We start from the raw sequence: 14,717 nt of genomic DNA on the forward strand, positions 1-14,717 counted from the left end.
TTCAAAACCTTCAAGGATTTCATTCTCAAATCTACACCATCATCATTCCCTCGGTCCCTCTAATTCGAATTCTCATTGTTAACAATACCATCAAATTCGCACCATCATTCCCTCAATCCTTCTAATTCGCATTATTAAAAGCACCGTCAAATTCAGACCATAATTTTTATTATACAAATCATTTATTATATGCATGCCCATTAATTTAGAATCGAATTGAATTTAAATTTAAATGATTCATTTTGTACAGGAAAAAGTTTCAAATAATTGTCAACACCAATTCGCTAATTTTTACGAATTAAGGATTAAGCGTTATAATATAAAAAGTATAAAAGGTTCTCTCATGAGATAAAGAAAAGAAAAAAGAAAAAGGGTTTCACAATAAAAAGTTCTCAATGATAAAATTGGCATTTTTTTTAAAAAAAAAAAAAAAAATTCCTCATAAACAATACCATTAACATCTGCTATCAATTGAAGCACACAGTATATATAAGTCATTATCCATTTGATGAAAAGAGAAACAAAAATGAAGGATGCGGCCACCTGCCGTTGCTCATCTCACTTAGCTGTAAGCCCACAAGCAATTCGAATATCCCATCTCCATGCAAACATGAAACATGGCATCAAAACTGCATGCAATCATCATCCAATACTCCCCCTCCCCCTTATAAATTCCCCATCTCTCTTCCCTTAATTCTCATCCAACAATTAATACTCAGAGAGCGCCATGAACACTTCACTGCTCTCTCTCTCCTTCCTCCTCATCATCTTCTTGGGCACTGTCTCCGCCAGGAGCAGGGGACAGTCTGAACATGGCTTTAGCCAAGAAGACCAGGCACAGTGCCAACTTCAGAGGCTCAATGCCCAAGAACCCACATTTAGAATCCAGGCCGAGGCCGGCGAGTCCCAGATCTGGGACTGGAAGGATGATCAGTTCCGCTGCGCCGGAGTTGTCGCCGCCAGGCATACTATTAACCCACGTGGACTCTTCCTGCCTTCCTACTCCAACGCCCCTCTCCTCATGTACATTGTAAAAGGTAACGGTATGTCTGGAGTTTTGATGCCTGGATGCCCAGAGACATTCCAATCATCTCAGGAATCCCAGCAGCAGGATGATGAGAAATCCACTAGGTTCCACGACCAGCACCAAAAGATCCGACGATTCCGACAAGGAGACGTCATTGCCATCGGCGCCGGCTGGACCCACTGGTGCTACAACGACGGTAACGAGGATGTGGTAGCCATAGTCGTTGAGGATACCGGCAATAACCTAAATCAGCTCGACCAAAACCCACGCGTAAGACAGACGTCGGACAGAACATAATTTATTCTAGATAGATAAAAATTAATTAGTATATCTATGTATGTATGTATGCAGAAATTCTTCCTCGCTGGAAACCCACAACAAGGATTCGGAGGGGCAGAACAACAGGGGAGAGAAAAATACTACCAGGCCCACCAGAAAGGCGAGAAGCAGAACGCCGGCAACGTCTTCCATGGAATCGAGGAGGAACTTCTGGTTCAGATTTTCGGAATAGACAGAGAGACAGCCAGGAAGCTTCGCGGAGAAGACGATAAGAGAGGTCACATTGTCCGCGTGGAACAGGGCTTTCAAGTCATCAGCCCACCATCGAGGAGGGAGGAGCAAGAAAGAAGATTCGACAACAACGGCTTGGAAGAAACCGTTTGCTCTACCAAGTTAATCGAGAACATCAACGACCCTTCCCGCGCCGATATCTTCAACCCACAGGCCGGCAGGTTCAATACCCTAACCAGCTACGACCTACCCATTCTCAAATCCTTGAAATTAAGCGCAGAGAGAGGGGTTCTTTACAGGGTAAGTATACTATTTATTTATTTATTTATTGAATCGCCTAAACTAAACTAAATGATAAATCTAACTATTTGACTACAACAGAACGCACTGGTGAGTCCTCACTATAAGCTAAACGCACACAGCATTCTATACTGTCCGAGAGGAGACGCTAAGATTCAGATAACTGACCAGAGCGGCAGCTGCGTGTTCGATGAGGTGGTCCGTGAAGGACAGATGGTGGTGGTCCCGCAGAACTTCGTGATGGTTAAAGAAGCCGGTGAACAGGGATTCGAATGGGTTGCCTTCAGGACCAATGACGTCGCCATGCAAGGAACCCTAGCAGGACGGACGTCGGCCCTTCGCGGCCTTCCCGCCGACGTGATTGCGGCTTCTTACCGAGTTTCAAGGGAACAAGCCATGAGGTTGAAGACCAACCGGGAGGAGACTTTGATGTTTGAGTCCAGGTCCCGTTCCCCCAGAGTGGCGGCGGCTTAATTAAATCCTAGTACTTAAAACTACCAAATAAATAATATAGATCGAGCCCATAAAAGGATTTTCAGCATTATTTTTCAATTTTAGCTTCCTTTTTATGAGATGAGATATATGTCATTGAACTAGATGATAAATAACACTTTGAAGAAGAGGTATTAATTTGCTTTGAGGATCGTGTTCTTAATTACTTGTTTTTGTCTTTCTCAGAGCTGCATACAACTCATCTCTCTCTTCCAGTCTTCCTATAACCCTTATTAATTAGCATAACAGAATATATAATGACATGTTATGATTGATGAAATATTTCCCATTTTAGAAGATTATAAAATAAGACATTAATTAATCCAGTTCAGACCAGACTATTTTTCGTCACATTGAAGGAGGAGAGGTTCAAACCACATATTCTGCTGCCATGTTCATATGGAACAATCAAAATACAACTTTATCTAGGGTTGAAAGAGGAGATATCTGAAACTCAAATTTATTTGGGGTTAAGAAACATAATTCTGTTTTATCATGAGTTTTACAATGTAAAACTAGAGCTAAACGAAGCTTCATCATTTTTACTCTTTAAATAAAATATATTAATTATTTTATTTATAAATTTATTTGTAATATATTTAAATTAATTTATATGAATTATTTTATAATTTATATATATATATATATATAAAACAACATATTAAAAAAAATTTGTATAAGATATTTAAATAAATTTGTAAAAAAAATATTTTTCAATTTTTTATAAGATATTTAAATGAATTTATTTTAATTATTTTATATAATTATATTATATATATATATATAACAACATATTCAAAAATTTCTATAATTATAATATTTAAATAACAAAATTAATAATAAAAAAAAAACTCAAATAACATTATAACTTACCTCATCTTATCACTCTACACTATCCACTCCAATGTTTGTATGTTATAAACCTTCTAAATTTTTATTTTTATTTAAGTCTAGAATTTATGATTATTTTTTATAATGAAACTCGAATTTTGAAGTTCTAACAACTCACTGTCATAATTTAACTATTTAAGATTATTCAAAAAAAAAAAAACATTCGTAGTATAACTTCATATCATTTTTGTTTTATTAATAATTAATCATGTTTGTAAATTAAATAATATTTATAAATATTTTGGACTTATTTTTTTAATTCAGTACTTTTTTTATGTTTGCGTTTTAATTTATCAAGAAAATAGTTGTAGTGATTAAACACCGGTGTGATCAAGAAAATATTTGGACAAATTCAAAAAGATATAAATTTTGTATTTATTTTTTGAGCTTCTAAATAATATAATTTTGTGTATGGTGTACCAATTTGAATGTTAGAGTAATGAAAAAAATTGAAAAGAGAGAATTTCTTGTTTGATCCCATGCGATAAATTAGTTTAAAAAATATTACATTAAAGTAAGACATCCTTTATTTCGTTTAGAAAAAAATCTCAAATTATTAAAATTGTGATAATTCAAGTTGTGCAATTTAAAGTTTCAAACCCAATAAAAACAATCCAATTTCGAACATCAAATATCATTATACCATTTTATTTAAGAATGATAATTAAACTTAACGAAAAAATCAACGAAAGCAAGTTCACGAATCTGACGTGGCCTGCCAGGTTGTCTCCACGTCTCGAAACTGCTTATTTTGGGTCCCTATATGCTAATTTCGAGTCCCGAAAATGCTCATTTCGAGTCCTGAAAAAGCTCATTTCGGGTCCCGAAAAAACTTATTTCGGGTCCCGAAACAGTTATTTTGGGTCCTGAAACGGTCATTTCGGGTCTCGAAACGGTTCTTTGGATATCGAAATGATCATTTCGGGACCAAAATTTCTTACTTCTCGAAATAACCGTTTCGAGACCCGTGACGACCGTTTCGGGACAGTTTTAAGATTTTCTTTCTCTTAACTAAATGACGTTACACGTTTATTCGTTGAATTGCTTTAACTGATTTTTGGTTGAGTTTATTATTATTTTTATTTAAATAATAGAAATAAAATAAATATAATAATAAATAAATAATGTATTGAACAAATTTATATCTGAGTTGGACTACCTAAAATTTGGAGAATAAAAGAAATATAAAGAGTTTTGATTGCTTAATGGGCTGAAAATTTAAAAAAAAAAAAAAAATTGGGAAAAATGGATGGGTCTATAAAGCCCAGTAGCTTGTTGATCTTATCATAGAATCCACTCTACCCTACAAGTGGGTACCCACTTATATTGAACTTATTAGTAATCATTGTATTTCCTAATATTGGTAGACTATTTTTTTTTTTCAATAATATAAAAATACTTCTAATTTCATAATAAAATTACAACAAACACTGATATAATGACCAAATAAAAAATCTCTTAACCAAACAAGGTCCACTAGGGTTCCTTAAAAAGAAATAATTTGAATACATTCTAATCTTCTTCTCGGTTGAGACGCGGCGCCGCTCTACTTCGCTTCATTCTCTCATCGATTTTCCTCCTTGTTCGTCTTGGTATCAACACATCCTCGTTGGAAAGTCTAACTACATTAGGTAAGTGTCGTACTTTTCGATATTGATTTTCTTCCATTTTTGTTTGATTTTGAAAAGATTAAACGATTTAATAATTTTTTTTTTGATAAAATATCTTTACGTTTCTTTTGTAGTGTGAATCGCATTGTTTTTTAATAGAATTTGTGAGAATGAAAATGTATGAATGTAACCCATCAGACATTTTGACTATGTTTATGTTTAGTAGCAAATTGAGTCCTCTAAATAAATCATGGTCCTAACTAAACAAATAAAGATTTAGAGTTTATATAACAATTGAAAATAGTCTAAGGACTTATTTATAAGTTTACTTATTTATAGTCGTTAATCGTTATAGTTAATCTAATATTCAAATACTCTTTTTTTCTTATGAACATGAATAACAGACTATAATCCATTTTCCGAAGAACAACCAGAAGAACAAATTTCCATAATGGCTTACAATGATCCGTAAGTTGTGCTCTTTCCGTTTCTAAGGTTAGAATTTCTGATGTTTGATGGTTCATTCATTATTGTACTGTTTCTTTCAGATACCTCGACGAGAATAGAGTGCCATTGATGGATGTCAATGACACAGGTGTGAAGTCTGAGAATACATTTGGTTATTTCAACTGCGGTGAAGACGATGGTATCGATAAAGACGGAGTTTCCAAATCGAGGACACTTAGGAGGGAGTCTGATAATGATGGCGCCTATAAGAGAGAATCGATGGCTAAGGATTATGGTGGTGAAGGAAGTAGAAAATCAGACAAAACAGATAGGCATGGAAGCAACAAGGTAAGGGAACAAGCTCGAGATCAAGCAAATGCAACTACTAATTCTGAGGTACTGTTTACTGTCTACTATAGGTTTCTTGATTTTTTGATTGGTAATTGATTGATAGAAATTATGAACTTAACACTTCTAATGGGAGAAAGTCGAAGTGGACAAGAAAGTCATTGTTAGTGGTTTCTTATTTCTTTTGGCTCATGATGTTGTTGTGAGGCCTAGTGAGCCCATATCAAATAATTAGGACTTTTTATTGCACCGCGAGCCTAGGTCGATGTCTCGATCAAAACATATATCAGTCAACATAATCTAACAATCACCACCTTAACACAGACGGAGTATGTCAAAAGAAAATTTTATCTTAAAAAATAGACAACTTAACTGTCTCCATCTCTTAGGAGTCTTTTAGGAAGTCTAATATCACACATGGACTTATATATAGCAATATGATATTATGGTGTAATAAGTGAAATATCTGACGACTCTGATTTAGTTAACGACACTATCCCATGTTCATATTTCGATCTAATTTCAAACTCTACATGTTTGCTAGATTTTTACCGAATCTTATCTCGAGAAGTGTTAGATTCTTGCTCAATTTTATCACAAGAAGATATAAGTGGTATATCATGTAACATATGTGTCTCATCAAAAATAATATTTTGACTAATTATTATTTTTCTTGTTTAAGAATACCTTAGTTTATATTCCTTTACTGATGAAAATACATTTCATAGATTGAGCCTCCAATTTTCTTTCAACAACGTGAGCATACACAAAACAACCAAAAATTCTCAAATTAGAAAAATTAGAAAATATAATTGTTTTTAGATGCAGTTTACTAGTAAGATTTTTTTTCATACAAATCTATTTTAGTTTCAGTAATAACCCAACATCACTCGTCTTCTTCAAAACATACTATAAAATATTATTCGAGAGATGAAGATGTATATAAGACATAGCCTTGTGATCCATCCTCTTTTCTCTTCTATTGTCCACGAACTGAACATCTTATTAAACCCTAATCAAGTCTTGTCCAAATTCATATGAGCGAGTAGAGCTTGTATCTTTAACTGCCATAAAGAAAATTTCATTTTTTTTTTGTTGGAGTTTATTCACAGCGGAATTCTCATTTATGAGTCATTGTCATATTTTTATAAGGAGTTGTAGACAACTTTCCATTTTCTTTTACATTGTCAAGTTATGACAAGTATTTGGAGTATTTTGTTAAATTTGACTAAAATCAAATGATTTATGTCGGAGACCGTTAATAGCTATTGGAATGCATGAATTGACGTGACTAAAAGAGTGACACTTACAATATGAATCACTGTCCATATAACTTTCTGGTAAACTATCTGCTTGAAAGGAAAGCGTAAAACATTTAACAACCAATATAGACTATTAAGAATCCTTAATAATGCAATTATCATGACGATATCGGATATTAGATCCGGAATAAATGTTGATCTGTTTGCGGATCATATCGCCTTTCTTAGGAATTTTCGAGCCTATTAATTGTATTTATGTTCTGCAATTTTTTTTCTTACTAATTTGAAATTTTTTTATGTTATATTTTTATCGTACTACTTAAACGATTATTATTTAATTGTATGTATCATTTTTAAAAGATTTATAGATAGATGAACAGGGTTCTTAAATCTTTATGTACTTGTATCAAGAAGAAATTTGAATGATAACCGAGAAAATCAACTTATCTTCCTTCCAGGTTAAAGATGGCGAAGAAGAAGATGAAGATCTCTTCAAAATGAGAAAGAAAAAGAAGAAACACCATAGAAGTGCTGCAGAAATCTCAATGCTAATTGAAAATGTGATGGCAGAGCTAGAAATTGCTGCTGAGGAAGATGTGGAGCTTAATAAACAATCCAAGCCAGCTATAAGTAAACTCAAGAAACTCTCTCTTCTTCAAGAAGTTTTTTCCAAGTAAGATTCATTTCTTTTCTACTTAGATTATTTTGCTTACTGAATTTGCATTAAAAACTTGTTTTTCTTTTAAAATGATTCAAATTATTACTTATTGTTGATTCTTGGTTAACTATGTTCAATGTTTAAATATCTTTTGTTCAACAAAAACCAGCTTTTGATGTCAGTTAAAGAAGCAAAATGAGCTAATAATCCCCTATATATATTGATATATTTTTCTTAACATGACACTTCTATATATATGTATGATTTAGGAAACAATTGCAAGCTGAACTTTTAGATCATGGAGTCCTAACCTTGTTAAAGACTTTTGGTTAGAACCTCTCCCAGATGGAAGCTTGCCGAATATTAACATCCGGGAAGCTATATTACAGATCTTACAAGATGTATGTATGAACTTGTGTATAATTCAAAATATTATTTTGTCAAAATAATGAATATGTTTAAATTGTCTTTTTTGGACAGTTTCCAATTGATTTAGAGCAGTCTGGCAGAAGGGATCAACTAAAGAAGAGTGGTCTTGGAAAGGTCAGGCTTCATTTTGTATTCTATGGGAATATTTATGAGTGATAACTCAAATTAAGTTTAAAAATTAGTCTTTTTTTAATAAGCTATATATGATGAACTTCATAATAGAGAAAATCATTAAAACACAACTTTAACTCGAAAAATTAATTGAATTGCATCATTTTTTTTAATAGTTAACTTATGAGACTATGACTTTTTCCATAAGATTTGTAGCTAAACAAACCTCCCTGATAAAATTAGTTGGTTAAAATATGGTACTTATATTATTAAGACGTAAGTATGTGACTTATATATAGTATTTGTATTTTATTTTTAAAATTTAACCGTTTAAAAATTTGGGTGAGTTAACCAATAATCTGACCAAGTATCTATTTAGTCTCATTTATATTCAAATTAATCACTCGACCGATAAATTCAAATTAAACATCATTATATATATACAATTTATTTTTACTTAAATATTATTTTGGCATTTATTTTTAAAGACTACTCATTGAATCATTACCAATTTTTTTTTTTTCTATATATAGGTGATTATGTTTTTATCGAAGTCAGATGAAGAGATCATGTCCAACAAAAGACTTGCAAAGGAACTGGTTGATAAATGGGTAATTGTTTTATTTTCCCATTTATCATTTTTGTCCTTCTTCTTTATTGCAATGTCATTTTTCTCATAAATTTGTCTTGAAAATGCATGTTTGCACAAATCTATATTACTACTGACTAACTTCACCCATTAATCTGGTTCTTACAAGAGTATTGAAGTAGTAGTTTGAGGTCTCGGTTTAGATTCTGAATGAAAACACCTTGATTGATTAAAGTTAAAGTTCAAAGCAGTGATGAGACGCTTAGTTACCCTCCTATTACTAACCAATATCCTTAATGGAGTGCAGTGTCGATCAATATTCAATAACAACGCAAGATTTGAAGACATGAAGAAGTACGGGGACAAGAGGATTCCATCTCGGAAGTCATCTAAAAAGTAAGGCTGTTATCCGATTAATTATGGATTTTTATTTGTTTTTTATATAAAATTTAGCTTATGTAATATATTTGAAAATGTTTTTGACAGGACAAGAATGAAATATAGGGATGATGATATTAACTTTGCTGAACTACCAAAGTAGGAATTTCATTGCTACTTACATATCTTTTCTTGCATGCATTTTCATGAAACTAAATTCTATTGGTTAAACTTGCAGGGGTCAAAATTCAAGACATTCATCCTCTCAGAATCATGTTGCAAGGCCTGAGGCAATGCCAATGGACTTTGTTGTTCGCCCACCATCTAAAGTTGACCCTGATGCAATAAGGGCTCATTCTAAGCAAGTTGTTCGAGATCATATACAACTTAAGGTTTATTTTTTACTCTTTTTATCTAGTTTTTTTTTAATTAAAGGAGAACTAGCATGACACCACAACCATGGCTCCCCGCCACAAAGAGATTAAGCATATAACCCACAAACACACTTAACCATTTAACCAGGCGCAAAATTTGCCGTCTGACGGACTCGAACCCATAACTTCTCAGGGAGATTGAGGATATCCATATTTTGTTACTGTTAGACTAGAAGAGAGGATCATTTTATCAAGTTTACCAAAGCTAATATGCGTATCAGAATTTGAAACTAAATTTAGTCTTATATAGATTCAAAAAATATATAACATAGGCGCATTATTAAATTTATGCAGATGCAAAAGAAGTTGAAGCAGTTGAAAGCACCTAAAAAGAAACAACTGCAGGCCACAAAGCTAAGTGTGGAAGGCCGTGGGATGGTCCTTTAAGCCAACCACATTGCTTGTTCATGAACTATTCTTATTTATGGATTATTTGGATATTGTTGAATAAATTGATTGATAGTTATGACTTGTGAACATAAAATGGTAGGGTTCATATCTTATAAAATAATGTCCTAAAACTATTTGGATGTTTATCTTAATTAAATAATGTTGACTGATATGCTATTCCTTTATTTATTTATTTTATGTTTTTTAGGCCTATGATTTTTATGTCTATGTACTTTGAATTCTTTTTTAAAATGCTTTAATCAATAGAATGATACTTTGAATTCTTTTTTAAATGATTTTATATTGAATTTTCGATTTCATTTCGTCCTTATTTTCAATTTTTTTGTGTAGTCGTTTTATTTCTATATAGATATAAATTAGGGTAATAGCTATTTTTTTAGGGTAGTAGTTATTTTGATCCTTGTACATTATATTTTGTTTGAAATATTTCATTTACACTAATTTCTTAAAAAAACTCTTTGTACATTATGTTTTGTTTGAAATATCTTCCTGTACACTAACATGTTTATAAACTTCATTACACATTTATTTTTGTTTAATTTTACTCTATTGATATCATAACTTATTTTTATAGCTAGACACACAATGTGGTTATGTGTAATTACATTTTTTTTATATTTAAAACAATATTATTAAAACTTTATATTGATTTCTTTTATTATTATTATTATTATTATTATTATTTAATTACATTCTTGAATTTTTTAACTTAATTTTAAATATTATTAAATTAAAAACAATATAATTTAAATAAATTATATAACTTAATTAGTTCAACCATTTTTAAATAAAATAAAAAATAAGAAAAAAATATCATTATACTAAAAATATACCTAATAATGGATAGTTGATATTATTTTTTAAGGTTCAAGGTTTTGTTTTATATATATTTTATTATTTTAAAAAAAGTTACATCTAAAATCTTATTTTTAGTTTTTTTTTTTTTTTTTTTTTTGAGATTTATCCAACAAAATTAAATTATAGGTTATTTATATTTATATTTAGTTTAATTAATTAATAATTAAATAAAATTATATAAAAAGTAGAAAAAAATAATAATAAAAAATAAATCAAAATAAAAGTTTTTTTTACCCATAATTAAAAACAAATAAAATTAAAATGATATATAAATCTGTTGAACTTGAAACATATCATTAAATATGCACTCTAACAAATATATTATATATATAATATTAATAATGTTTAAGGTTAATTTATCGGGTCCTCGCATCACAAATCACCACCTACAATACTTTAACTAACTAGACTACTTGACATTTTTATATAAAATTCAGCTAAAATTATAAACTTATGATATTTTTTATTTATTAATTGCTTATATAAGTTTTTTTTTTATGTTAGAGGATAAAGTTTCTTTTTAACTTAAGTTGAATAGTTTATTTTGAATGATTAGTAATATTAATTATATATTAATACATAAATTTATAAATATAAATTAACAATCTTAAATTCTCTCATGATTAAATTGTTTATAATACACAATAATATGTTTGAATCCTCCATATGTAATTTTAAAACAATTACAAAAATTTATATGAAGAATTATTGATGATTAATTATGTGAATGAGATTGTCGGTTGATTGATCAAAGTGAAAGTGAAGGTAAAAGATATGTAATGATGTTGAGATGGTTGAGTACAAAATTTTAGGATTGAGGACACGAGGGATGTGTGAGAGTAAGATGTGGATAATGGTAATCACGAGATGAGATGGTTGGTTGATTGAAATGAGAAGAAACTAATAATAATGAGATGACTTGTGCAAGATGCTCCAAGTGAGATCACAATGATATTAAAAAGATATAATATGGGTAGTCAAAAGGTATATGTTATTTGTATTTTAAAGATTTAATAGTTTGTGACTCTATTTATAATTTATATACATGTTAAAAGTAAATCATGGAATGGAAAGTGACAGTGAAAAAGATTGAGCACTAAAGATAAAATATATATATTTTTTTTAATTTTTCAATATAAGTTAAGTAATTTATTTTTAATTGTTACTTATATCAATTATATATTTATACATAGAACTATAAAAAAAAATCAATAATCATAAGTGGTATAATGGTTAAGTGTTCATACTGCATAATAAAGACCAAGAGTTTAAATCCCGTGAGGTGCAAATTTAAAATAATTATATAATTTTATTTGGTGCAAAATACTCGAAATAGTAGTTTGATTGGGAGGACAATGAATATGTCGATTGACCGAAGTGAGATGGTAAGAGAAAGGTCTATAATGATGAGATAGTTGGGGTACAAAATGCTGGAAATAATAGTTCGATTGGGGAACAATGGATATGTTGGTTGGCTTAAACCAAAGTTACATGGTAAGAGGAAATGTATATAATGATGAGATAGTTTGGGTATTAAATTTTCGAAATAATAGTTCGATTGGGGAACAAATGATATGTTGGTTGGCCAAATTAGGGCTGCAAATGAGACAACTCGAGCTCAAGTCCACTTAATCTCAATCTCAACTGGATTCAATATTAGCTCGGCTCGAACTTAATTCGATTGGGGAACAATGGATATGTTGGTTGATCGAAGTATGGCTGCAAATGAGCCAAGTAGAGATCAAGTCAACTTGAGCTCAAGTTAGACTCGATTTAGTATTTATTATCTCAGCTCGAACTCGTGCTCAAACGAGTTTATAAATTTGAACTCGAGCTCGACCTAACTATTTACCTATAATATCAGTTCGACTTGAAAAACTTTAACTAAATTAAATTTTAAAACAATCTCAAACTAAAATCTATTTTCAAAATGAAAATATTTAATTTTTATACATATCTAACATTCAAAAATATAATATTTCAAAATGAAAATATGAAACCATCATAACTATTCAAAATTCAAAAATATATTATTCCAAAAATTAGAGTTATCTAAAAGAAAAAGCAATAAGAGAAGTGAAAATGAATTTTAATTTACTTGTAGGGTTGTATGAAACCACTCTAAGATAATACTTCACTCCTGACACGAAAGAAATGGTTGAGTAACTTGAGTTTACGAATTCTGAAAAGAAATAATATGAAGAATGATGTGAATGCTTATAAATAAGTGTTAATAAATTTAAGATGAGGAAATTAAGCGAGAGAATGGTGAAGAGGAAAAGTCTAGGAAATTATGGTTTTGAATTTTGACATTCCCTACCTATGATTCATTAGGGAATATGGACAATCATATAGATTTTGAAGAGAGAGTGAACAAAAAAATATTTGTTTTTGATTTTAGATTTGATTATAATATATATATATATATATTATCAGACTCGAAAAAGCTTGAGAAGTCATCAAGAAGTTATTATACGAGCTTAAGCTCGGCTCGAACTTGATTGAAGTCAAGCTCAAGTTGAGCTTTGACCGAGTGGCTTACGAGCGGTTCACAAGCAGCTTGACTCATTTGCAGCCCTAGGTCAAAGTGAGATGGTAAAAAGTTGGTAAATTGGTAAAAAGTCTATATTATAATAAGATGGTTGGATGAAAAATACTCGAAATGATAGTTTGATTAGGGACAATGGATATGTTGGTTGGTTGAAGTGAGATGGTAAGAAGTCGGTAATGAGATGATGGTTAGGTAATATTTGATAGTTAAATATGTCAATAAGATTGTTGGTTGGCCGAAGTGAATGAGTTTAGGATTAGTAAGATATGAGAGGTATTGAAGAATAAGAGATAGTGATAGTTAAATATGTGAATGAGATTGTTGGTTGGTCGAAGTGAGATGGTAAGAAGTCAGTAAGTAGAAAAATGGTTGGGTAATATTTAATAGTTAAATATGTGAATGAGATTGTTGATTTGTCAAAATGAATGAGTCTGAGATTAATAAAATATGAGAGGTATTGAAGGATAAGAGATAATGATAGTTAAATATGTGAAAGAGATTGTTGGTTGGTCGAAGTTAGATAGTAAAAAGTCGGTAAGAAGAAAATGGTTGGATAATATTTAATAGTTAAATATATGAATGATATTATTAATTGTCCAAAGTGAAGGAAATATATATTCATAAAATATGAGAGTTCCATTGAGAATAAAAGATAATGATAGTTAAATATGTTAATATTAGGATCGGGATAGTCGATAGTAGACCGGGTCCGGCTAAAGGAGATCGCTTATAACAACACACATACACCAATTGACACTAATCTGGTTAAAGATTAGAACTGTTCTTAACACTACGCAGATTATCATAAACTCTTGAACCGAGTTCAAGGGTGGAAATGTTTATTTCAACCTGAAGCAACACACGCGATTCGGTTAAAGAAGGTAGAATAGAGAAATCAGTTGGACTGAGGTAAAGTTGGTTGAGTTGATAGAGTGATGGTTCGGTTTGGTTGGAGTAGTTAGTGATTCAGTTCAGTTGATAGTATAGCCGGAAATAAAAAAAGAACACGAGACATAATTTTATGGATGTTCGGAGCAAAATCTTCTACGTCAACTCTTCTTCTCAAATAGTGAGAAGGATATTCACTAATAGAATATTCAAAAACACACAATACAATACGATCGAGTCTTATTTACTGCTCGTCGTTCACTTTACAACACTCACACAGTGATGTAATACACTTTTACAACAGAATGTTTAATGTTTACAACTGTTTCACTTTGATCAAAAGAACTGTATAAATTCTGTATGTTTCAGATCAGATTCTTTTCAGGTGACACCCAACTTCAGATTTTTTATATTTTATATGTTTCTTCAATACTTTGACTTCCTTTTATATGGGAAATATGACAACGGTCATATTTCTCTCTCTTGAGTTGATTGGTCACAGGAAGTCGTGCCGGTCAGAGTA

General features: G+C 30.8%; 1 protein-coding gene and 1 pseudogene across 1 annotated transcript; both read left to right on the top strand.

The window, feature by feature from the left end:
- The first annotated feature begins 682 nt into the window (after nt 1–682).
- On the top strand, nt 683–2,311 carry LOC124930507 (11S globulin seed storage protein 1-like). Its single transcript, XM_047470844.1, has 3 exons — nt 683–1,297; nt 1,379–1,837; nt 1,919–2,311. The coding sequence occupies exons 1-3, from the start codon at nt 728–730 to the stop codon at nt 2,309–2,311; spliced, it is 1,422 nt and encodes a 473-aa protein (XP_047326800.1). The 5' UTR covers nt 683–727.
- A 2,970-nt stretch (nt 2,312–5,281) lies between these two features.
- Nucleotides 5,282–9,873, top strand: LOC124930508 (annotated as a pseudogene).
- The last annotated feature ends 4,844 nt before the right edge of the window (nt 9,874–14,717 follow it).

Source organism: Impatiens glandulifera, chromosome 3, assembly GCF_907164915.1.
Source record: "Impatiens glandulifera chromosome 3, dImpGla2.1, whole genome shotgun sequence".
Taxonomy (NCBI): Eukaryota; Viridiplantae; Streptophyta; class Magnoliopsida; order Ericales; family Balsaminaceae; genus Impatiens; species Impatiens glandulifera.